The sequence below is a fragment of the Planococcus citri genome, chromosome 1 (genome assembly GCF_950023065.1).
Source record: "Planococcus citri chromosome 1, ihPlaCitr1.1, whole genome shotgun sequence".
Lineage (NCBI taxonomy): Eukaryota > Metazoa > Arthropoda > Insecta > Hemiptera > Pseudococcidae > Planococcus > Planococcus citri.
In genome coordinates, this window is record NC_088677.1 from 85669935 (window position 1) to 85697711 (window position 27777).

Sequence of the window (27777 nt, forward strand, 5' to 3'; positions counted from 1 at the left end):
ATTGTGAATATTGATAATTTCGTAAGTGCTTGATGCGTATAAAGTGACCAAGAAGTGAATATTCATGTTTTTGATAATTTTTGACCTTGAGCAAAGCGCATTTCAAGGGACCTTCAAAGTTACCACAAACGCGGGGTAACTTTGAAGGGCACTTCTTTTGGCTCTCTTGCACTTGACAGGAAAAAGGTAGAAAACTTCTGTAACCGCCAAAACGTAGTGGTGACATAGCTTTATTAAAAGCATCACACACATTTCCCCTACCTCCGCCATTCATACCTCTAAACATAAAAAATACTGAAAAATCTTTCAATGTTACCCAGTTTACTGAATATTACCATTAATTTTATACAGTATTTATGAAAGTACATATTTTCAAACTACAAATCCATGAGAATTTTACACAATTTTCAGTTTTCTTCTAAACCAATTGTTTAGAATGCTTCGTTTTTCCATAGTTTTGAGTTTCATGGTGAGAAAAATGGAAAAATATGCAAAACTTAAAATTCATTCCCTTCAAAATTCATCTTTTTGAAATTGAACGTTGAAGTATGTACCTGCATGTTGGTACATGTACATATAGCGCACCAAAAATTAATAAAATGAGCTCGTTTCAATCAGTCTTGAAATCTTCAAGTCATACATATTTTCACAACCAAGGAGTTAATTTTGAATATCAAAAAGATAGGATGAAATATTTGAGCTGAAAATCAAGATAAGCATTACTAAAAACGGTGTGCACTGCTCACCTTCTTCTTTTATGCAGTACACGAATGGGTTTCCTGTAAATCCTTGCTGACAACTGCATATAGGCTCATGATTAATCATTTGACATTGTGCATTATTACCGCACTTTCCTACACATACATCCAGACATTTTAAGTCTAGGCAGGCTTTGTTCTGCGGGCACTCAGAGTCTGAATTGCATTCGGGTCTGCACACTGTTGTTGGAGGCGAACCAAAGTATTTTTTCTGACAAGAACATACAGCGCGATTATCTTCTTTGTGACATTCACTGTTTGGTCCGCATGGCGAAGGATTACATGGATTTTTTTCTAGAACGGCAAAACAAAATTATAAGGGCTATTCCTCCTCAAATTAAACAATCATTGCATGATGTATGTATGATAAATTCTTTTTAAAGCATCCAACAAAAATTTATCTAGTATAGGGGCATCGAAACGAAAATACAAAAAAGAGCGCAACCGGAAAGATATAAAATTTTTGTGATATACAGTCGAAAGTAGACCTTTCCCCGATCCCTAAACTGTTGAAAATAATGTAAAATTTGCGTCATTATTTGTAATTGTTTATTTACTTCGTAATTACTCGTAATTCGTTGTATTATAGAGATACATTGTATCGTTTACATTTCCGAGAAGTCAACAAACATCTCCGATGACTTTTAGATTTTTCTATTCGAATGTCCGCGATTCTATTCGAGTATTACTACCATTTTGCGTTTTCCGTTCGCATTATGGCGATTTTTTTTGTTCGAATTAATGTACATATTTTTATATTTATGTATTCGTGTAAATACATCTTTTATTTCGAATGTGCGCATCATATTTCATTAAGTTATGGGCTACAGACGCGTTAAACCCTGCCTTTCGAGATAAAACGCTAATCCTGATGTATTTCGTTCATAACTTTATCTGAATTTGTATTCGAAGGTTCATGTGCGGTTGTATTATTCGAAAATTAGATCGCAGTCGTTAGCTGTTGATATCTAATCACGCGTTATCTTTCAACGTACAGATTGTGGATCGCAGTTGTGAGCTGTTGATATCCATATTCGCCTAATTGTATCATGGATTATATCAAGGATATAAAGCCTCTGTCCTGTTCCAGTGATTGGCCGTCATGGAAAGATAAAGTGCTTGACATACTCGCCTTGTTTAATGCTGTGGACATCGTTGAAGGTAAATCAACCTGCCCCGAATAACCAAAATCGACAGATACCGCCGCCGACACTGCCGAAAGACGTAAGTTGATTGCAACATGGCAAAAATCTTCTCACCAAGCGAAAATAACCATTTCACACACCGTTTCCAAAGAGCTACACAGTCGAATCGCTGGTAGGCTCTCTGCACGCGAAGCATGGCAAGTGCTTACGAAGAGATTCGATGACAAGGCAGAAGACCAAATATTCCGCGAATGCCTGAATTTCTTTAGTACCGAGTGGAATGATTACGAAGATGCGCCCTCTGTTGTTGCTCGAATTAAAAATCAACACCAAGAATTTCGAGCTGGACTGGAAAATCGTAAAATCAAGACAGTTGATAAGCTGTTAGAAATCTTGTTCGTTTCGAAAGTATTACACATTCTTCCGAGTCGTTTGAAAGCTTTTAAATCAAGCTACCTTCTTCTCAATGCTCAAGCTGATAAGTCACTAAGCAATTTGTCCGATTCGCTTATCATGCACGAGTGTAACGTTGCACCGGTGCATAGTTCATTGTTGTCATCATCATCAGAAGCTATGTTCGCTAAATCTGGTCAGAAGAGTGGTTCGAATGTCATTGCAAAAATGTCTGGTGATCAATTCGTTCGAAATCATCAGAGAAACACCCAAGTGTGTAAATATTGTTCTGGGAAAGGGCACTGGCTCAAAAAGTGCACGCAGTGGATCAACGACGGTAAACCACCCTTTCCTGCTCAAGCTAACGATACTTCAGGTTGTTCGCCTCAAGTCAACGTTTCTGGTTGTTCGCCAAAACTCAACGATACCGATTTAGAACCTAAACGCGCTCTACTCGCCGATTGTGAGCAACTGAATCTGGTTACCTCGTCATCGGATCAATCCTGGTGAATTGATAACAGTGCAACAAAGCACATTACGCCGAATCGAGAATGGTTTCACACGTACGAAACATTTTCGAAACCAAATTACGTCAAAGCAGCTGGCAGTTGCATCACAGCAGTTGGTCACGGATCGATCGAAGTTGCTAGCTTTGTAAATGGTCAACTTGTCAAGTTCGATTTGACTGATTTCTCAGTCGTCGCGGCTCACGATAAAAAGCCAGAGAGCAGATTTTATTCGAATCCAACATTCTGCAAATTTAAGGCAGATAATCGCGTCATGTTCACCAGTACGAGATTGAAAAATGGTTCTCTTTTCAAAGCGTCGTTCGAGACCATTTTGCTGGAACCGCAGGTGAATGCTGTTGAGAGCAGCGAAATCATGCAACTTTATCACGAACGATGGGGCCATGTTGATAAAAATCACGTTCGAGCTAAACTTGCAGAATTGGGCCTAAAGAAATGATCGAAGGAAACTAAAACCAATTCGAGCAATCCCTGTCAGTTCGATAAAGTTCATCGCGAAACGTTCAAAAAACGTTCATCGACCAGAGCAGTTGGTGAGCTGCTTTCTGGTGGTGTTTGCAGGCCATTTGATTGCTCCTTCGGTGGTCGCAAATACCTCATCGTTATCAAAGATGATTATTCGAATTATCATCATAAGTTCGTCGAGAAGGACAAAACCGCCGCAGTAGTATCTCATTGCGTTTGAGAGGTACTATTCAAAGCTCATGCCCTTGGTCATTGTGTGTTAGAATTTCAGTCTGGCAGCCAAGGCGAGTTCGATAACAACACGGTACATTCAGTATTACGAGAGTTCGATGTTTGTCAATGTTTTATGCCACATGCAGCTGTTGAATGCGGTAGCAGTGCAATCGTAGAGTTGGAGTGAACATTGAAATATTTGAATCCCGAGATTACGTACCCGATTGAAATCTGGGCTGAACTTGTTACCACCGCTTCGTATTTGCTGAATTGAGTAGGCAAATCATTAATTGACGGCTTGACTCCTTATGAGATGTGGTTTGGTATACCACCGCAAATAAAACATCTTCGAATTGTTAGTTCAAAATGTTACGTTAACGTTACGATCCAGTCATGTCGAAATCTGGATAAAAAGGTTCTGGAAGGTTACCTCGTCGGATATACGATGGTGACGAGCAATATCGAGTTTACATACCAGAGAAACATGACATTGTTATTTCGAAAGATGTCACTTTCTACGAGAAACTTCGAGATTGCGACCAACGAGTTACCATTCCAATCAATCAAGATTTGTTAGATCCGATTGATAATGATACCAATACCAATACCAAAAGCGGGGATGTGAAGAAAATGAAAAGCACATCTTCTACATTGAAGTCATCACCTGTTACGCCGAAATCTTCAACTAAATCGACCAATTCGACTCCGAAAAGTTCGCTGAAATCATCGAATAGTTCTTTGCTTGAGAATGACGAATTCGATGACGCTAATGATATTATCAAAGACGATCTAGAAGAAACCAAGCTTCTGTCTAGATGGAGAAAATTACGCGACAACAATAGTTTGAAATCTCAAGATGTCAACGATCACGCTAATTGCGTTGAGATTGAGATTTTCACGGCTGAAATAGAAGCTTCAACAAAATCGTACGCGGAAGCTGTTCGAAGCCAACCTAGTTCCAATTCGAAAGACCCTATGGACACCGCGATCCGTTCCATAGCCGCTAACGATGCGCCGGATTTACGTTCGAGATCTCCGGGAAAGCGATCAGACATCGATAAGTCTGATATTTCCATTCGATCGATTAGCAGCAAACAAGCTGCTGTTACGTTGCCAGAGACACGTCTATATCTCTCTGTAAAATCCTACCACTGAAAACGTCAGCTGTCTACATTACGTATTCGCAGACAGCTCCAGTGTTCCAGCTCGCCGGATGTTTGAGTTCGATTCACTTGACATCTGGCGTACCTATTCGATTATGCTGACGTGGCAATTTGTGGATCCAGGTAGCTGATAGAGTTACTTATCCGAGTTCATCGCTGCTATCGAAGCATCTTTAACATCGGCCTAATTCGAGAAAACATGATTATCGTTCATCATGTTAGATTTTTGAGTAGTTTTAGAACTTAGATTATTACTCAATAATTCTCGAATTAGGAAAAGTGTTGAAAATAATGTAAAATTTGCGTCATTATTTGTAATTGTTTATTTACTTCGTAATTACTCGTAATTTGTTGTATTATAGAGATACATTGTATCGTTTACATTTCCGAGAAGTCAACAAACATCTCCGATGACTTTTAGATTTTTCTATTCGAATGTCCGCGATTCTATTCGAGTATTACTACCGTTTTGCGTTTTCCGTTCGCATTATGGCGATTTTTTTTGTTCGAATTAATGTACATATTTTTATATTTATGTATTCGTGTAAATACATCTTTTATTTCGAATGTGCGCATCATATTTCATTAAACCACCATTACATATTTTAGGTCGACTTGCAAAACTGGTTCAGGGGTACTCAAAGTTGTGAAAATTGCCAATTTTTTTCCTACCTATTTTGGATTATCAGTCTTCACAGAAGATAGGTAGGGAAACGATTCTGGGCTTAAAACACTCGTAAGGGACCACTCTTCAAATAGCCACTTATAAAAAACCTCGCTTAGTGATTCTCACCCCTTCAGTGGTTCCCAAAGTGGAAATTTCGAAATTTCTTTTTTCAAGTCGCGCAATTAATCGAGTATTACTCGGAGGGTAATTTTGCAGCTGAAAAATAATCTGAGTAAAAAAGTTTGAACATTTCATGATGATTTCAAATATGTGTCAGTGTTTGATCTAGCGTTGATAGGGGTTGCCATAAGAGGGGTTGAAGAGGAAAAAACATGGTTTTATGCAATCACAAAAAAATTCTAATTTCGTTTTATACCAGCTTAGATCGTTTATTATTCCTATTATTTTTTAATTTCTTACCCCTGTAAGTGATTTCACCAATTTCATCTCCTAAATTCCGTGAAACATTAAATTTTTCAAATTTAAAAAAAAGCTAAAAATTAAAAATTCATCATCTCGGGAAAACAGTTTTATGAAATTTGATCAAAAATATTTATTTCTAGGTATTACATTACGTTGTACAAGAAAGGCTCACCAGAGAACTGTGAGAACTATCGCACCATATCGCTCATCTCACACACCAGTAAAGTGCTCCTGAAAATCATCTATGATCGACTGTATCCACTCATGCAGCCCGAAATCCCACCAGAACAGGCCGGATTCACCAAAGGAAGAGGCACCAGAGAGCAAATCCTCAACATCAGAATGCTCATAGAAAAAGCTCGGGAATACAACGTTCCTGTGATGCTCTGCTTCGTCGACTATAAAAAAGCATTCGATTGTGTCCAGTGGCAGAAATTATGGCGGATTCTGCTCGAGATGGGTGCTCCGAAACATCTTGTGTGGCTGATCAAACAACTGTACGAGAAGGGATCAGCCAATGTCCGTGCCAACAGGACAACATCCGGGAAGTTTCACCTTGAGAAAGGAGTTCGCCAAGGCTGTATACTGTCTCCGCTTCTGTTCAACATCTATGGAGAATATATCATCTGGGAGACACTGCAGAAGATCAGAGATGACTTGGATGGAGCTGATGAATGACCGGGAGGTGTCCTGATAGGTGGCCGACGGATCACCAACCTCCAGTATGCGGACGATACCACTCTGGTAGCCTCAAGTATCGAGTACATGTCAGTGCTGCTCAAGTGCCTGGAGGAAGTCAGCGCAAAATATGGCCTACTCATCAACACGACGAAAACAAAGATGATGGTAATTGACCGGCCATCCAACAACTTGCCAGAGATCCAGGGCGTTGGAGGAATCGAAGTCATCAAGAAATTCTCCTACCTTGGCTCTGTCATCGAGAACACCGGTGGATGCGAAGCTGAGATCCGTCACCGTTGCCAACTCACCAAAACTGCGATGACTCGTCTGAAGCGAATATGGAGCGATTCGGCGATAAGCAAGGCGCTCAAAATTCGACTCGTCAATGCGCTGGTCTTCTCTGTTTTCCTGTACGCCTCAGAGACTTGGACTATTCGCGAAGGTGATCGGAGACGGATCGACGCCATGGAAATGTGGTGCTGGAGGCGACTTCTCAGAGTTCCTAGGACGGCTAAAAGAACGAACGCCTCAATACTCCGAGAAATTGGTGTCACCAAGCGCCTATCAGCTGTGGTACTTGTCCGGATACTTAAGTACTTCGGACGGCTGACGAGAGCGGATGCCATGGAGGCTATTTTTGTGCAAGGCAGAGTCGAAGGAGCCAGAGCCAGAGGACGATCGTCGACCCGATGGACTGACTCGATCCGGAAAGCGACGGGCTGCAGTTTTGCCGAATGCGTGAGAAGCGCGCAGGATAGGGAGCAGTGGCGCACGATTACCCGCAGGATTACGTAGTTTTGGAATGGTCACGATACCCCCGCGCGGGGTGATACGATTAAATGATGATGATCTTTGATTTAAATTTTGACCTGATCAAAATTGATAGAAATTATATTTGATCAATTTTATATACAATTTATCAAAATTTGTTACTAATGAACTCTCATAAACTCATAAAAATGTCGAAACAGTTGCCTTGCATAATTTTTTTAACAATTTGTGTTGCAAAAAGAATTTCCAAAGAAGTTGAAAAAAATTGCAATATTTGCCCCAGGAAGGGTTTGAGTTCATGTAGTTCTACTTCATAGTTACTTGCCACCTGCCTATCCTTCTGAGCCAACCTGCTTGTTGAATGGATCGGTATTAAAAGCACACATATGCCCTTCTCACCATTCTGGACTTGGAATTATTTTAGGAACAGATTGTATCAAATTGATCCTGGACTTGGAATTTTTTTAGGAACAGATTGTATCAAATTGATCCTGGACTTGGAACTTTTTCAGAAACAGATTGTATCAAATTGATCTGATTGTATCTTTTGATCCAATTTTACAAAATTGTCTTCCGTCAAAATGGATACAGTTTGACACAATTCTGTAAAATTGCGGTGAAATTGATACAATTGTATGGAATTACTTTCATCAAATTGATACAGTTTGACATAATTTTATCAAACAGTAGGTATACAGTTTGATAAAATTATATCACTTGTATGGATCGAATTTGATACAATTTGTATCAAACTTTATCAAACTTGATAGAACCGTTTTTTCCCCGATGAATTTTCACTTTTCAGTTTTTTTTTAAATTTGAAAAATTTAATGTTTCACGGAATTTAGGGGATGAAATTGGTGAAATCACTTACAGGGGTAAGAAATTAAAAAATAATAGGAATAATAAACGATCTAAGCTGGTATAAAACGAAATTAGAATTTTTTTGTGATTGCATAAAACCATGTTTTTTCCTCTTCAACCCCTCTTATGGCAACCCCTATCAACGCTAGATCAAACACTGACACATATTTGAAATCATCATGAAATGTTCAAACTTTTTTACTCAGATTATTTTTCAGCTGCAAAATTACCCTCCGAGTAATACTCGATTAATTGCGCGACTTGAAAAAAGAAATTTCGAAATTTCCACTTTGGGAACCACTGAAGGGGTGAGAATCACTAAGCGAGGTTTTTTATAAGTGGCTATTTGAAGAGTGGTCCCTTACGAGTGTTTTAAGCCCAGAATCGTTTCCCTACCTATCTTCTGTGAAGACTGATAATCCAAAATAGGTAGGAAAAAAATTGGCAATTTTCACAACTTTGAGTACCCCTGAACCGGTTTTGCAAGTCGATCTAAAAAATGTAATGGTGGTTTCGGGATCGGGGAAAGGTCTACTTTCGACTGGATATCGCAAAAATTGTATATCTTTCCGGTTGCACTCTTATGCGACTTTGAAACGATACAGTGTTCCATGCCCATACTTAGAAATTTCAAGATTCACAATATCGGTTTTCTTATATGAATTTTATTTAGAATGCTTGGTTTTTCCGCAATGTTTAGTTTCATGTTGAAAAAAGTAGAAAAATATGTTTGAACTCTTTCCCCTCAAAAGTTCATCTTTCTGGATTTGGATCTAGAGCTCGTTTTGATCAATGTCTTGAAAACTTTGAGTCAACCACAAAATACATATTTTCAAAACCAAGGAGTTAATTTTGAACATCAAAAAGATAGGATCAAATATTTTAACTGTAAATCATGCAAGATGAGCACTACTAAAAACGATGTGCACTGCTCACCTTCTTTTATGCAGTACACGAATGGGTTTCCTGTAAATCCTGGCTTACAACTGCATATAGGCTCGTGATTAATCATTTGACATTGTGCATTATTACCGCACTTTCCTATGCATACATCCTGACATTTTAACTCTCGGCAGGCTTTGTTCTGCGGGCACTCAGAGTCTGAATTGCATTCGCGTGTACACATCGTCATCGGAGGCGACCCAAAGTAGTTGTTCTGGCAAGAACATACAGCGCGATTATCTTCTTTGTGACATTCGCTGTTTGGTCCGCATGGCGAAGGATTGCATGGATTTTTTTCTAGAAATGGCAATACAAAATTATAAGTGCTATTCCTCCTCAAATCAAACAATCATTGCATGATGAAAATCATTGCATGATGAAAGATAAATTCTTTTTTAAGCATCCAACAATCAGCCTGTTAACAAATTGGAAATTTCAAGATTCATAATTTCAGTTTTCTTATATGAATTTTATTTAGAATGCTTAGTTTTTCCGCAATGTTTAGTTTCATGTAAAAAAAAGTTGAAAAATATGTTTGAACTCTTTTCCCTCAAAAGTTCATCTTTCTTGATTTGGATCTAGCGTGTCAAAAAGTTGATAAAATTAGCTCGTTTTGATCAAAGTCTTCAAAACTTCGAGTCAACCACAAAATACATATTTTCAAAACCAAAGAGTTAATTTTGAACATCAAAAAGATAGGATCAAATATAGACGATTTCAATGAAACGTCACAATGACGTCACTTGCCGGACAGCTGCAACGTGATTGGCTAATGGTGTAGCGACAAATGTTCGAAAGCGCTTTTGACAACGTTTTTGGCCCTCGATTAACATTACGTTAAATGGAGAATTTAAAATCTATAAAGAAATTATGAGAAAGGTTGTATGATATTAGAGTCTTTTTCAACGCAGAATCCGAATTTAACAAGCGTTTTCCTCATTTCTTTATAGATTTCAAATTCCCCATTTAACGTAATGCTAATCGAGGGCCAAATTTGTTTGTTTTTCTTTTTTTTCAACATGAAGAGGGATCCTGTAATGAAAACATTGTGAGGAAAGAAACTTTTGTATGTGAAGTGGAACCCCAGTTTGTGATTAAACTGAAACCCTATAACATTTTTATCTATGTAAATTTTCATATGAAGTGGAACCTTTTCATTACCAAAAAGAAAATGTTCACATTGATGAACAGAACTGAGCTTGCATAAATTGAATCTTCAACTGAAGGTGCAACACAACTAACACAAGCCTAATCAATCCTGTCGTGTACGAGGCACTTCAGTGACACCGTAATAAACAGCTAGCATTTTAGTGTGCTGTGAAGCCAGAAAATACAGTTAGAAAATAAACAATGTGACAAACATGACTCTCTTTATTTCATCATGATATAATTCATTAAATTAAATAAATATTTCGTTTTATTGGGTCAATCGCGATCCAATAAATGGTAGCAGAGTGTAAAGTTCTACAATAAGTGTCCGCGAGTGCGTTTCCGCGAATTAGTGTGCCGACATCGCGTAATAGTTCGTCGGAAGCCGCGTCGCGTCATTGTATAAACAATATAAACATGCCTTCAGTAATAGATACAATTTTCGTTTGTTTTATCGTTTATTCGCGTGTGTTTTCGCGTATGTACGAATAAAAAGTGTCAGTACACAGTTCCGACATTGAATTGTGTACTTCATCACTCATTATCAAAGGTACAACATCCTGTCATCGGACCTGTTGCACCTCATCCTCATCAAGTAGACAATCCTGATCATCGGATTGGCACTACATCCTCATCCAGCACCACATCCGCAACCTGATAACAATCTAGATCATCGGATCTTATCAGCAAAGCGCCACATCCGCATCCAAGCACCACATCCGAATCCAATAAACAAAACTGATTATTGGATTTTTATCAGTTCAACATTTATCATCACAAATACTTTGTTTTTGTTTATTAAACAAGTATTTCATCATTCATCATTCATCTCTGGTATAAATTCTCAATTCTTGCATCATTCAATATTGTTATCAGTGTTACTCTTATCACTGCATCATTCAATATTGTTATCAGTGTTATCTTTATCACTGCATCATCCAACATCTTTACCAACGTTATCACTCATCAGTGCTTCGTTCAACATCGTTATCAGTGTTATCTTTTATCACTGCATCATCCAACATCGTTATCAGTATTTTCACTCATCAGTGCATCGTGCAACATCGTTATCAGTGCTATCCCTTATCACTGCATCGTGCAACAACGTTATCAGTGTTATCGCTCATCACTGCATCGTGCAACATTGTTATCAGCGTTATCACCTATCAGTGCATCGTGTGACGTCGTTATCAGTGTTATCACCTATCACCTTATCATTCAACATTGTTATCGGCATTATCACTTATCAGTGAATCGTTTGACATCGTTATCACCATTATTGCTTATCAGTTCATCATTTTGACATCGTGTAAGTACCAAAACTTGCGTTATCAGTGAATGTGATCTGCCGTATGTCAAGACGTCAAAACGACATACCCAGCTTTCAATACGTGAATATTCCGCGATCATCAAACGATAGTTCCGTTACAACCAACGCTATGGGTGACGAAATCGACGAACATGAACTCGAGGAGTACATGAAAAGCTGTACTTTGACTATCGCATCAGTTTCAACTTTAATCGAAGAACCTCAACCTAATCTGCCGAAAATTCGAAGTGATCTTGCGATTCTGCGTATGGAAACGCAGTATATTGAGAGTTTACGGCCTACAAAGAAAACATCAAAGGTGGATTTTAAACCAGCATGTACCTTACTGCTTTCGGCAAAACGTACGATGATCCGCGCCGAATCATTACTAGAGGAACATCGTGACCCCAGAAACGATGATAAACCAGATAAAACTCAAACCGACAATGGGTTTTCGCGTCGAATCCCTGAAATGCATATCCAACCGTTCGATGGCGACATCACAAAGTATTCGAGTTTCCGCGCATCGTTCCACCTGAAGTACGATAAATTGCCTCTCGAAGATCGCGAGAGATTGCAATTTTTGAAGAAACATTGTACTGGTGACGCCTTACAATTAATCGAACGACTGGCACCCGAAGACAAAAACTACCAATTCGCATTAGACAAGCTAGATGAAAACTTCAATAATGAAGAAGCCGTGATTAGCGCACTGTACGTTAAACTCGAAAGCATTCCATGTTCATCAAACAAAACTGATGCACTTCAAGCAACGTTCTATGAAGTCGAAAGCATTCTCGGGGCCCTAGAAGCTCACAATCAAGACGTCGACAAGCTTGCTGCACTGCGCGACAAAGTTTATCATCGATACCCAACATGGCTGATATCTCAAGCGTGCAATGGAGATTTCCTGCCAGTAAAAACCTTTCAGAAAGCCGTCTCTAAACAGATACGCTTTCGCGATACAAACGAGAAAAACGCCGCAGCTCAAGCTCAACTTACAAGACGTCCAATTGCAACAACGTCAGCGCTAACAACATCGAAAGCATCGCCAAAACAGCAACCAACAAAACAGAACGAGTCGAAAACCTCACCAAAACCAACATCAAACGGTACACCAAAACCAGACAACACAACTCGTCGACCTCCAACGTGTGTCTTCTGTGACGAGGTGCACTATTCTGCAGAGTGTACAAAATTTGCAACGTTAGCAGTCCGTTCTGAGAAATTGAAGGATCGTTGTACCTTGTGCTTTAGTCGCGAACATGCCAAAGCTCAATGTCAACGGGTGACTCGCTGTTACTACTGTAAAGCAATGAATTCTCATCACACGTCACTTTGTCCAGTGAAGTTTGGTACAACTACACCCGAACCTCCACCACATCAGCAGCAGAATGGTTCAGGAACTGGTGGCAGAACAACAGCTTTCGTTCAAAAGCATAGCGGAGCTCATTGTACAGCTATTGTAACACTTGAAAATCCGCATACCCAACGACAATTCTACGTTAGAGCGTTATTTGATAGCAGTTCCAACGAATCATACATCGAAGAAGAAACCGCGCGTCGCACTGGTTTACAACTTACGCCATTTAAGAATGTACCAGTGAACGTATTTCATCAAACTCAACCAGTATCGTTTCAATCAGCAACCACAGCGTTCACAGTTACGAATGGTTCAACATTTCGCATCTCAGTAGTTGCGGATACCGCCCCCCAGCTCCCGCAAGATGTGAGATTATTTGATTTGCAGGAGTTTCTCCAAACGTACCCCGAGCATAGGTATGTCTCTTTCGCGAATCAAGGTGCTTCAAATCGCATCGAACTCCTATTAGGAAGCGACTACTACTACGACTTTATTAAAGTTGAAGATCGTACACCCGTTACCGAAGGTCTATACATCATCTCATCGCAGTTCGGAGCCATCTTAGTCGGCCGCCAACGCGAAGCATCACATACAAAAAACATATTCTACCAATTTTCGCCTCAACGTGCCATTGAAAGCATGTGCGCACTTGACGCGATTGGAATAAATGAGAAGCCGCTTTCTCAAACCCAGGCTGAGGAAGCAGCATTAGAACAGTTCTACGCCAACATCGAAATGCACGATCAACGATATCGCATTCGGCTTCCTTGGAAGGAATTTCCACCACGCATTGCGGGGAACTTTGGTGTCGCTGTTGCACGTTTGAAAGCAGTTACACGACGTTTTACTCAAACTTCCTTCGACGAATACGCTGCAATCATTGAAACTCAGCTGCAGACTGGCATCATTGAGGAAGTCAACGCCGCAAATATCGATACAGAGAATTCGTATTTTCTACCTCATCATGCAGTCATCTCACCTGAAAAAAGTACACCGCTGCGTATTGTGTTTGATGGTTCAGCGAAAACACGATCGGGCCTCAGCTTAAACGATACCATACACAAAGGTGTAAACCTCATCGGCCAAGGATGCGGGATACAGATGCGATTTCGACTACATCGATACGTTATCGTCAGTGATGTGGAGAAAGCATTTCACCAAATCCTGTCTCATCCAGATGACCAGCCGTTCCTGTCATTTGCATTCATACGTGATCTTACAAAGCCAGTCTCAGGACGCAATCTCCGTTATTTTCGATTTCTCCGTTATGTTTTTGGGGTCATCGCATCACCTTTCGTTCTACAAGCAACGACAAAATATCATATACGCAAATTTCTCATCGAATTCGCCGCCATCCTAGAACGTGATATCTATGTCGATGGAATTTTGTCTGGTTTCTACGACCTAGAAACACTTTTCCGTTTTTACAAAGCTGTCTGCGAACTATTCGCCAAATGTTCCATGAATGTTCGAAAATGGGCTACAAACGACGGATCCACACGACTGAAATTCGAGCAACCAGACAGATCAGCTTCAATCAGTGTACTGGGTACAAGTTGGAATCAGTACGACGATACGATCAGAATAAAGCCACTGATCGCACCTGTATATGAGGAAACCACACTACGAAATGTCCTCAGCAGACTGGCACTGTTCTACGATCCATGTGGAATGTGGCTTCCTGTTGTTGTAGCTGCACGTGTGTTTCTACGGGAAATACATGCATCATACGCCTGGGACGACGTTGTTAGCAACGATCACCGTGACCGTTGGATAAATTTATTCGACGAATTGCGTGCTGCATCCAATCATGTGATGCCGAGGTTCCAGTGTGACATCAATGAGCCAGCAGCCACCTTCGAACTACACGCCTTCGCCGATGCCAGCGCCAAAGCATGCGCATGCGTGGTATACTTGAAACGAATAACGCCAACACAATCCGATATGCATCTACTTTTTTCGCGTGCCAGATTAGCAAAAGAACTTGAAATTCCAAAACTCGAGCTCATTGCAATGTACATGGCGACTCAAGCGATCAGTTTTGTTACAAAACAGCTGCCAATATCTATTGCGCGCCGTGTCATCTGGACAGACTCAACGTGTGTACTAGCGTGGGTCGAAAATACATCACGATTACTACCAGTTTTTGTGCAACGACGTGTTGATGACATCAGAAACGAGCCATCAGTTGAAAAACGCTTCATCGCTGGTACGATAAACCCTGCCGACTTCCCATCACGCGGAACAACGACTCAACAACTCCTTGATTCAAACTGGTTCTCTGGACCATTAGAATGGACATCGAATCCACCATCAACTGCTCCAATTGAATCAACGCCAAACTACGAAACATTCTTCATTCACGCTCAGCCAATTCAACCAGATCCACCGCCAGCATGGACCTATCCATTCGACATAAATATCGCAGAGTATGCCCAGAAACGCAATGGATACTTAGCGTTACTTAGGATAACCATGTTAGCAATGCGCTTTGTCTACGCATTCCAAGCTGTTCGTCATAACGAACATTTTGAGAGTAGCCCGTCATTGAGAACCGCTCAAATAATATGGATCAGGTTTGAACAAAGGAACCACTATGCAGACGTGTTTGCAGCCATTGAGAGCAGAACTCCTCATCGTCTCATCAAAAAGCTGAACTTATACATAGACCCTCGTGGTATAATACGTTGCGCAGGTCGTTTAATGTATGCACCGCTAACTGCGCAAGAACGTGAGCCGATTCTTCTACCCTCCGCTTCAGTTTCGATATTTGTTCGTATGTTAATCGTTTACTATCATACGTCCCAATTTCACACTGGCACCTCATATACGTTAGCAGCGATTCGACGCAGATTCTGGATACCTTGTGGGCGACGAGCTGTGTACAACATCGTTGAAAGCTGCGTAAATTGTAGACGATTCGGCGGACGCCCATATAGACAACCTGACGAGTCTTCTTTACCCGAATTCAGACTCACCGACAAAGCAACGCCCTTCTCGAAGATTGGAATCGATACGTTTGGTCCATTATTTGTGAACAACGAAAAACGATTTTGTCTTGTTGTTACCGATCTGGTAATACGTGCCGTCGACCTGGAGCTGTTGGAAACTATGTCAGCAGAGACAATTTTTCTGGCGCTTCGACGCATCATCGCTCGTAGATCAACACCATCATTCATCGTCTCAGACAATGCGCCACAGTTCGTCGCATTATCTCAATCATTCTCAGCCGTTTACACCCATGAATTCAAGTGGCACTTCATCGTGGAGCATGCACCTTGGATGGGTGGCGTATACGAACGCATCGTTGGCCTAGTGAAAGCGTCAATACTACGAACTCTACATGGACGAGCAATCGGCGAATCAACCCTCCGAACAATATTAGCGGAAATTGCCGCAATGCTGAACAGTCGGCCGCTAACATACGTGGGAGCGGATGACACTGAAGTGATCACTCCCAATCATTTTCTCCATTCATATTATGAAAGGGAGAGTGACGAAAACGCTAATGTCGATCGGTATTGGAGCCAGTCCAACGAGATGGCTAACCAATTCTGGAATCTCTGGAAGACAACATATCTACAGTGGCTACGCGAACAAGCGCCATGGTCCAATAACCGCCGCACCGTAATGCAGCCACCAGCCATCGGAGATGTTGTACTGATCCGAGATAAAGTGAAAAAACGTAACCACTGGCTCACTGGACGTATAATCAATCTGCCAGTCAGCTCAGATGGTCAAATCCGCAGCGCTCAAGTGAAGACTGCCAACGGCGTCCTCCATAGACCCATTGGCGATCTACATCCCATCGAAACAAGCATACGCATCGAACCTGATGAAAACATAGCGGTAGATGCGCCAACTGACGACGAACCTCGTGCAATTGAGGACATCTATATACCTGACGATGTCCACGATGCGCCCATCAACGACGACGAGCAGCGTGCGATTGAGGATATCTATATCCCGGAAGATATCCTCAACCCACCGACTGACGACATTGCAACAGACGACGCGATGCCTAGAACTGTGGCAACCAACTGGCACGGTTACGACATCACCCTGGAAAGGCAGGAAGTTAGCATCAGTGATGATGACAGCGACAGCGAATAAAATCACTCGTTAACTTAGATTTAAGTTGTCTAGTTGGAAAATTGTATATATATCAAATTTTTTTTTTCTTTTTTTCCTTTTTCGTTTTTTTGTGTCTGCTTGGAGTGTCGTGTACGAGGCACTTCAGTGACACCGTAATAAACAGCTAGCATTTTAGTGTGCTGTGAAGCCAGAAAATACAGTTAGAAAATAAACAATGTGACAAACATGACTCTCTTTATTTCATCATGATATAATTCATTAAATTAAATAAATATTTCGTTTTATTGGGTCAATCGCGATCCAATAAAAATCCAGCCCTCTGATTTGCCTTTTTTTTTAACTCAACCCATTACCATTTATTAGTTTATAGTTTATCAATGCATTAGTTCGATAGAACCTCTGATAATCATAATAATATAAGTCATTAAATCTGGATACTTCACCAGTTCACCGAGCATAAGTAGTCATGATAACCCCAAATATTGAAAATTCAGGTGATAAAAAATTTCCTTTGTGGGTATGAAAGTCCATGATGAATTTGAGTGGTAGGTTATCATATGATATCCAAATTTTTGAGCTTTTTTCTTCATCTATATACTGACAGTGGTTGCCCTCCTACCAAAATTGCAAATTAAAAATTCTGATTACCCAAATTTTCGTTGATTTAGTTCACTTTGAGAATTTCTGTTGGGTAAACATGTCTGAATTTGAGTTAACTTGGTAGGACTAATGGAATGTGAATTTGAGAAAAATTTTTGCATAGATCAGAGCATCAATGAAAATTGATTCGATGATCCCTACCAAAATTTGTGATGAATAATCATGATAACCCCAAATATTGAAAATTCAGGTGATAAAAAATTTCCTTTATGGGTAATGAAAGTCCATGGTGAATTTGAGTGGTAGGTTATCATATGATATCCAAATTTTTGAGCTTTTTTCTTCATCTATACTCACAGTGCTTGCCCTCCTACCAAAATTGCAAATTAAAAATCCTGATTACCCAAATTTTCAACGATTTAGTTCACTTTGAGAATTTCTGTTGGGTAAAGATGTCTCAATTTGAGTAAACTTGGTAGGACTAATGGAATGTGAATTTGAGAAAATTTTTCGCATGGATCAGAGCAATGAAAATTGAAAATTGATCCGATGATCCCTACTAAAATTTCTGATGAATGATCATGATAACACCAAATATTGGAAATTCAGGTGATAAAAAATTTCCTTTGTGGGTAATGAAAGTCCATGGTGAATTTGAGTGGTAGGTTATCATATGATATCCAAATTTTTGAGCTTTTTTCTTCATCTATACTCACAGTGGTTGCCCTCCTACCAAAATTGCAAATTAAAAATCCTGATTACCCAAATTTTCAACGATTTAGTTCACTTTGAGAATTTCTGTTGGGTAAAGATGTCTGAATTTGAGTAAACTTGGTAGGACTAATGGAATGTGAATTTGAGAAAATTTTTCGCATGGATCAGAGCAATGAAAATTGAAAATTGATCCGATGATCCCTACTAAAATTTCTGATGAATGATCATGATAACACCAAATATTGGAAATTCAGGTGATAAAAAATTTCCTTTGTGGGTAATGAAAGTCCATGGTGAATTTGAGTGGTAGGTTATCATATGATATCCAAATTTTTGAGCTTTTTTCTTCATCTATATACTGACAGTGGTTGCCCTCCTACCAAAATTGCAAATTAAAAATTCTGATTACCCAAATTTTCGTTGATTTAGACTTAGTTCACTTTGAGAATTTCTGTAGGGTAAACATGTCTGAATTTGAGTTAACTTGGTAGGACTAATGGAATGTGAATTTGAGAAAATTTTTCGCATGGATCAGAGCAATGAAAATTGAAAATTGATCCGATGATCCCTACTAAAATTTCTGATGAATGATCATGATAACACCAAATATTGGAAATTCAGGTGATAAAAAATTTCCTTTGTGGGTAATGAAAGTCCATGGTGAATTTGAGTGGTAGGTTATCATATGATATCCAAATTTTTGAGCTTTTTTCTTCATCTATATACTGACAGTGGTTGCCCTCCTACCAAAATTGCAAATTAAAAATTCTGATTACCCAAATTTTCGTTGATTTAGACTTAGTTCACTTTGAGAATTTCTGTAGGGTAAACATGTCTGAATTTGAGTTAACTTGGTAGGACTAATGGAATGTGAATTTGAGAAAAATTTTTGCATAGATCAGAGCATCAATGAAAATTGATCCGATGATCCCTACCAAAATTTGTAATGAATAATCATGATAACCCCAAATATTGAAAATTCAGGTGATAAAAAATTTCCTTTATGGGTAATGAAAGTCCATGGTGAATTTGAGTGGTAGGTTATCATATCATATGATATCCAAATTTTCGTTGATTTAGTTCACTTTAAGAATTTCTGTAGAGAAAACATGTCTGAATTTGAGTAAACTTGATAGGATTAATGGAATGTGAATTTGAGAAATTTTTTTGCATAGATCAGAGCAATGAAAATTTATCCCTACTAAAATTTCTGATGAATAATCATGATTACCCCAAATATTGAAAATTCAGGTGATAAAAAATTTCCTTTGTGGGTAATGAAAGTCCATGGTGAATTTGAGTGGTAGGTTATCATATGATATCCAAATTTTTGAGCTTTTTTCTTCATCTATACTGACAGTGGTTGCCCTCCTACCAAAATTGCAAATTAAAAATTCTGATTATCCAAATTTTCGTTGATTTAGTTCACTTTGAGAATTTCTGTTGGGTAAACATGTCTGAATTTGAGTAAACTTGGTAGGACTAATGGAATGTGAATTTTAGAACATTTTTTGCATGGATCAGACATCAGAGCAATGAAAATTGAAAATTGATCCGATGATCCCTACTAAAATTTCTGATGAATGATCATGATAACCCCAAATGTTGGAATTTCAGGTGATAAAAAATTTCCTTTGTAAAAGGTAATGAAAGTCCATGGTGAATTTGAGTGGTAGGTTATCATATGATATCCAAATTTTTGAGCTTTTTTCTTTATCTATACTGGCAGTGGTGTGGTTGCCCTCCTATCAAAATTGCAAATTAAAAATTCTGATTATCCAAATTTTCGTTGATTTAATAGTTCACTTTGAGAATTTCTGTTGGGTAAACATGTCTGAATTTGAGTAAACTTGGTATGTTTAATGGAATGTGAATTTGAGAAAATTTTTTGCATAGATCAGAGCAATGAAAATTTATCCCTACTAAAATTTCTGATGAATAATCATGATTACCCCAAATATTGAAAATTCAGGTGATAAAAAATTTCCTTTGTGGGTAATGAAAGTCCTTGGTGAATTTGAGTGGTAGGTTATCAATTATCATATGATATCCAAATTTTTGAGCTTTTTTCTTTATCTATACTGACAGTGGTTGCCCTCCTACCAAAATTGCAAATTAAAAATCCTGATTGTGATTGATTATCCATTATCCAAATTTTCAATTTTCATCGATTTAGTTCACTTTTGAGAATTTCTGTAGAGAAAACATGTCTGAATTTGAGTAAACTTGGTACTGGTGGTTGGTGAAGGAGGCATTGTAGTGCCGCCGTGATCAAGCTCGCCCTGCACAGACGTCTCAGGACAGTGAGTTCAAAACGATCCCAACATGGCTGACTCCCATATATGACGTCACTATCACTGTTTATGATAAGAACTTGTAAAATTTTCGCGATTCGCATTCTGAATCTGATTTCAACTTTGCTTTTTGAGAATCGAGATTCAACTTTCAAGACACATTTCCATATTCTGCATATGAATTTAATGTATTTTCACGAAGGATTTATGAAACTGTAGATACAACAGACTTCAAAGGTCTACACACTGTATACTTTTCACAGCTATCATCTCAAACTTCAAAGTATCTTCAAAGTAATATCCCTGTCACTTCGATTTTACCACCAACTCGAGTATCCATATTCTTCAGTACATATTTCTTTATTCATTTTTGCAGCTTTTTATCCTTTGATTGGCTTTGATTGATTAAGTATGACAGTGGGATCAAAATAGATAATCGCATCAACTAAACTTTGAACTTATGCATACAATATACATAAATATCAATCATGTTATGTTACTCAATTTTTATTTGTTATGAAGATTTTCATGTAGAACTACTGAACTGGAAGGTACTCGTAATGAATTTAAATTAATTAGATGAGATGCTTTCAGAAACTCAGAAAGTTCGAAATGCTCATCAGTTGCGAAATGTTGACTTCACTTCTAATTATCAAACACAAACAATGGACATTTTCAATTCTTATACTTTCACCAAAAAACTACATTGAGTAGTGGTAGTTATTAGTTGATGAGAAAACTGAGAAGATATTGTAGTTCAACTTCAACAGGTGCAGAGCATACCCAATAATCTGGTAAAACGGCTAAACATTCAGATTCATTCATTGCATTTTATTCGATTATTCCAACACAAATACCTGCAATACTTATGTGAATCATGTAAATTTTACAAGTTCTTATCATAAACAGTGATAGTGACGTCATATATGGGAGTCAGCCATGTTGGGATCGTTTTGAACTCACTGTCCTGAGACGTCTGTCGCCCAGCATCGAATGTAAATGTAAACAGAAGATGATCTGAATTCTGAACCATATCTGAACTGTATACTCAATACTGAAAAAATATTTATTTAAAGACACCCAACATCTATCATCTATGATGAAGTAAGAAACAAATGATATTATGTTGATGAATTTATTTCTAGTTAATTAATTATCGCGCGATTACACAATTAATGAAGTGTTCTCGGGCTATGATCAACCCAAGAAAGTGAATCGTAGGATCCCACTTCAATCAGATAATTTTTGTGTAAGGAAGGTTCCAGTTCATGCATAAAATTTGCACATGAAGTAGGATCCGGTTCCACTTTAGTGATACATAGGTTCCACTTTGGCCGATGGTCCCAGTTTATATACACAAATGTACCCAGGGTTTTTTTGTTGATAATGAAACCAACCAATCACAGCACAGCTGTCCGTCAAGTGACGTCACTGTGACGTTTCATTGAAATCGTCTATTTGAGCTGAAAATTAAGATAAGCATTACTAAAAACAATGTGCACTGCTCACCTTCTTTTATGCAGTACACAAATGGGTTTCCTGTAAATCCTGGCTTACAACTGCATATAGGCTCGTGATTAATCATTTGACATTGTGCATTATTACCGCACTTTCCTACACATACATCCTGACATTTTAACTCTCGGCAGGCTTTGTTCTGCGGACACTCAGAGTCTGAATTGCATTCGGGTCTGCACATCGTCTTTGGAGGCGAACCGAAGTAGTTGTTCTGGCAAGAACATACAGCGTGATTATCTTCTTTGTGACATTCACTGTTTGGCCCGCATGGCGAAGGATTACATGGATTTTTTTCTAGAAATTACAATACAAAATTATAAGGGCTATTCCTTGTCAAATCAAAAACAATCATTGCATGATGTATGATAAATTCTTTTTTAAGCATCCAACAAAAATTTATCAGCCTGTTAACAAATTGGAAATTTCAAGATTCACAATTTCAGTTTTCTTATATGAATTTTATTGAGAATGCTTAGTTTTTCCGCAATGTTTAGTTTCATGTCGAAAAAAGTTGAAAAATATGTTTGAACTCTTTGCCCTCAAAAGTTCATCATTCTGGATTTGGATCTAGCGTGCACATGTCAAAAAGTTGATAAAATGAGCTTGTTTTGATCAAAGTCTTGAAAACTTCGAGTCAACCACAAAATACACATTTTCAAAACCAAGGAGTTAATTTTCAACATCAATAAGATGGGATCAAATATTTGAGCTGAAAATCAAGATAAGCATTACTAAAAACGATGTGCACTGCTCACCTTCTTTTATGCAGTACACAAATGGGTTTCCTGTAAATCCTGGCTTACAGCTGCATATAGGCTCGTGATTAATCATTTGACATTGTGCATTATTACCGCACTTTCCTACACATACATCCTGACATTTTAACTCTCGGCAGGCTTTGTTCTGCGGACACTCAGAGTCTGAATTGCATTCGGGTCTGCACATCGTCTTTGGAGGCGAACCAAAGTAGTTGTTCCGGCAAGAACATACAGCGCGATTATCTTCTTTGTGACATTCACTGTTTGGCCCGCATGGTGAAGGATTACATGGATTTTTTTCTAGAAATTACAATACAAAATTATAAGGGCTATTCCTTGTCAAATCAAAAACAATCATTGCATGATGTATGATAAATTCTTTTTTAAGCATCCAACAAAAATTTATCAGCCTGTTAACAAATTGGAAATTTCAAGATTCACAATTTCAGTTTTCTTATATGAATTTTATTGAGAATGCTTAGTTTTTCCGCAATGTTTAGTTTCATGTCGAAAAAAGTTGAAAAATATGTTTGAACTCTTTGCCCTCAAAAGTTCATCATTCTGGATTTGGATCTAGCGTGCACATGTCAAAAAGTTGATAAAATGAGCTCGTTTTGATCAAAGTCTTGAAAACTTCGAGTCAACCACAAAATACACATTTTCAAAACCAAGGAGTTAATTTTCAACATCAATAAGATGGGATCAAATATTTGAGCTGAAAATCAAGATAAGCATTACTAAAAACGATGTGCACTGCTCACCTTCTTTTATGCAGTACACAAATGGGTTTCCTGTAAATCCTGGCTTACAGCTGCATATAGGCTCGTGATTAATCATTTGACATTGTGCATTATTACCGCACTTTCCTACACATACATCCTGACATTTTAACTCTCGGCAGGCTTTGTTCTGCGGACACTCAGAGTCTGAATTGCATTCGGGTCTGCACATCGTCTTTGGAGGCGAACCAAAGTAGTTGTTCCGGCAAGAACATACAGCGCGATTATCTTCTTTGTGACATTCACTGTTTGGCCCGCATGGTGAAGGATTACATGGATTTTTTTCTAGAAATTACAATACAAAATTATAAGGGCTATTCCTTGTCAAATCAAAAACAATCATTGCATGATGTATGATAAATTCTTTTTTAAGCATCCAACAAAAATTTATCAGCCTGTTAACAAATTGGAAATTTCAAGATTCACAATTTCAGTTTTCTTATATGAATTTTATTTAGAATGCTTAGTTTTTCCGCAATGTTCAGTTTCATGTCGAAAAAAGTTGAAAAATATGTTTGAACTCTTTGCCCTCAAAAGTTCATCTTTCTGGATTTGGATCTAGCGTGCACATTTCAAAAAGTTGATAAAATGAGCTCGTTTTGATCAAAGTCTTGAAAACTTCGAGTCAACCACAAAATACACATTTTCAAAACCAAGGAGTTAATTTTCAACATCAATAAGATGGGATCAAATATTTGAGCTGAAAATCAAGATAAGCATTACTAAAAACGATGTGCACTGCTCACCTTCTTTTATGCAGTACACAAATGGGTTTCCTGTAAATCCTGGCGTACAGCTGCATATAGGCTCGTGATTAATCATTTGACATTGTGCATTATTACCGCACTTTCCTACACATACATCCTGACATTTTAACTCTCGGCAGGCTTTGTTCTGCGGACACTCAGAGTCTGAATTGCATTCAGGTCTGCACATCGTCTTTGGAGGCAAACCAAAGTAGTTGTTCTGGCAAGAACACACAGCGCGATTATCTTCTTTGTGACATTCACTGTTTGGCCCGCATGGCGAAGGATTACATGGATTTTTTTCTAGAAATTACATTACAAAATTATAAGGGCTATTCCTTGTCAAATCAAAAACAATCATTGCATGATGTATGATAAATTCTTTTTAAGCATCCAACAAAAATTTATCAGCCTGTTAACAAATTGGAAATTTCAAGATTCACAATTTCAGTTTTCTTAAGGTGCACTGGGGGAAGTCAGAACGTTTTTTCACAATTTCAACTTTGACCAGCTGTTACTCCCCTTCTAATGAACCAATATGGCTGAAATTTGGTACGTAGGTTCCCATAAGGGTTCTTAACCTATGGTAAAAATTTCAGCGCGATTGTCGCAGTAGCTTTCGTACAATCGAATAAAATGTAACTTGTCCTGACTTACCCCACTTTGGGGTAAGTCAGAAAATCTACAAAATTAATTGTATTATTAGGATTCGACCCTAATCGATGCGCAATATGTCGAATAACATGTTTTCGAGGTCGTAGAATCCGAATCTGCAGTTATTTTCTTTTGTAGTAGAGGGAAGTGAGGCGTGGGGAGAGGTAATATATCAAATTTTTCCTACACTATCCTGTAATATGTTGAATAATATGTTCTCGAGGTCGTAGAATTCGAATCTGGAGATATTTTTTTTGTAGTGATGGGAGGTGAGTCAAGGGTAGAGAGAGTAAATTACAAATTTTGCCTATATTAATGTGTAATATGTTGATTGATGTTTTTGAGGTCGTATAATTCGAATCTGGGGTTATTTTTTCGCACGGGTATGAGGCGTGACAAGAGGAGAGGAGAAATTTCGAATTTTGCCTATAATATTGTGTAACATGTTGGTTGATATGTGTTCAAGGTCGCAGAATTCGAATCTTGAGCTGGTTTTTAGGGTCGAGTGCTATTCAGGTATCACCGTTTGGGGAGAGGGCCCCACCCATGCTAACCTTTGACTCACCTTCCACCTTCACCATAAAAAATGACTCCGGATTCGAATTCTACGACCTGGAAAATATATTATTCGACATATAACACGATAATGTAGGAGAAATTTGAAATTTTCCCTTTCCCCACGCCTCCCCCTCCACTCCTACAAAAAAAATTACTCCAAATTCGGAATCTACGATTTCGAAAACATATTATTCGACATTTATTACACAATAATGAACGAAAAATTCGAAATTTTCCCTCTCCCCACGCCTCACCCCCCACTCCTACAAAAAAAATAACTGCAGATTCTAGTGTTGGGCACAATCGATAGTTTCAAACTATCGATAGTTTACTATCGGTAGTTTTATAACATCGATAGTCGGCTATCGATAGTAAAAACTATCGATAGACTATCGATAGTTTTCCGATAGTCTTCAGTAACGTGTTTATAAGCGTTTTTCACAGTTTTCCATCTAGTATAGGGGTTGAAGTGATGCAAAACCTCTCAAAAACACATTAAATGAGACTCACTGTTCAATTTTTTGTCATATTATATTCGTTTTAGGCTATTGAAAAAATATTATATTTATCATGTCGATCTCAAACCTGAAAAATAGAAAAAAAATTATCCCCACCCCTCCCCAACCACCACCCTCCAAGAAATATGAAATAAATTGATAAAAAATGATCAAAATAATTCAAAACTTTCATAAAATTCAGAAATTTTTAAAAAATTTTCAAAGTTATGAAGTCTTTCTTCGGACCTACTCCCTGAAATGGCTAAATGGCTCAAGAACAAACAACAATACCTCCCTCGAGACCTCGAGAGGTGGGCTATGGAGTAGGTAAGGGACGCAAAGGGCACCATCGCTTCCTCTTGCGAGCGAAAATTCAGAATAAAACATGCAAAAATGGACGTTTTTCCGTTTTTTGAACCCATTTTTTCAAAAAGTTGAGTTTTTACTTTCGCTTCACTCGAGTAGTAATTTATTTTACCTTCATTTACGAAAATGTTTTCAGAAAATTACCTCTAAATTTTCATTTTTTGTGCTTAAAATTCTGAATATAAAATGCTAATCAAAGACCTAAAAATATGATAAAATAATCCACATGGAAAAAGAAAAAAAATATGCTCAAAAAACCAAAAAAATGAGCTTTTACACTATCGAAAAACTACCGATAGTTTTGAAAAACCATCGATAGTAAAACTATCGATAGTTTCAAAAAAACCATCGATAGCGTTTTTCCACTATCGATAGTAATATCGATAGTTTCAACATTAACATCGATTGTGCCCAACACTAGCAGATTCGGATTCTATGACCTCGAAAACATATCAATCGACATACTTATTACACAATGATGTACGAAAAATTTAGAATTGCCCCCTCCCCACGCCTCACCCCCCACTCCTACAAAAAAAATAATTCCAGATTTGGATTCTACGACCTCGAAAACATATTATTCTACGTATTACACATCGATGAAGTCGAATCCTAATTATCAATGTTCACTTTTCTGACTTACCCCATAGCACTAATTAAGGGGGTAAGTCAGAAAAAGCGATATAAATAATGAATAATTGAAAATTAACAAAAATTTAATACTTGGGGTTTTACATTATTGTTTTAGGAATACTTTCACTTATGATATCACTTTTACTGATCATTTCTTCTGAGGTAAAAAGCAGTTTGAAAAACACTGATTACAATTTGAAATCAAATTCAAAACAGCAACTAAAAATGAACCAATGAAAAGCCTGTAAAATGAAACTGGGTCGCGAAATTTTTTATGCTGTGATGAAGTAGGGGTAGTACCCTCAAGTTACCCCTGGGTCGCGCTTCGGCAGATATAAGCCTCTAAGAGCTAGAGCAGTTTTTCTGACTTACCCCGAATTTGGACTTCCCTCAGTGCACCTTATATGAATTTTATTTAGAATGCTTAGTTTTTCCGCAATGTTTAGTTTCATGTCGAAAAAAGTTGAAAAATATGTTTGAACTCTTTGCCCTCAAAAGTTCATCTTTCTGGATTTGGATCTAGCGTGCACATGTCAAAAAGTTGATAAAATGAGCTCGTTTTGATCAAAGTCTTGAAAACTTCGAGTCAACTACAAAATACACATTTTCAAAACCAAGGAGTTAATTTTCAACATCAATAAGATGGGATCAAATATTTTAGCTGAAAATCAAGATAAGCATTACTAAAAACGATGTGCACTGCTCACCTTCTTTTATGCAGTACACGAATGG

General features: G+C 38.2%; 1 protein-coding gene across 1 annotated transcript; it reads right to left on the minus strand.

Annotated features, from left to right (window-relative positions):
- Positions 1-187: 187 nt before the first annotated feature.
- On the minus strand, positions 188-24630 carry LOC135839205 (neurogenic locus notch homolog protein 1-like). Its single transcript, XM_065355124.1, has 6 exons — positions 24338-24630; positions 23574-23876; positions 22810-23112; positions 22046-22348; positions 9007-9309; positions 188-1052 (listed from the first exon to the last, which is right to left on the minus strand). Exons 1-6 carry the CDS (start codon positions 24525-24527, stop codon positions 661-663), a joined length of 1794 nt encoding a protein of 597 aa, XP_065211196.1. The 5' UTR covers positions 24528-24630; the 3' UTR covers positions 188-660.
- Between the last annotated feature and the right edge of the window lie 3147 nt (positions 24631-27777).

Coding starts and splice junctions, on each gene's coding strand:
- LOC135839205 (XM_065355124.1), bottom strand. CDS start 24,527: ATGTGCAGACCTGAATGCAATTCAGACTCTGAGTGTCCGCAGAACAAA. Junction 23,877..24,337: donor TGTGTACTGCATAAAAGAAG/GTGAGCAGTGCA, acceptor TGTAATTTCTAG/AAAAAAATCCATGTAATCCT. Junction 23,113..23,573: donor TGTGTACTGCATAAAAGAAG/GTGAGCAGTGCA, acceptor TGTAATTTCTAG/AAAAAAATCCATGTAATCCT.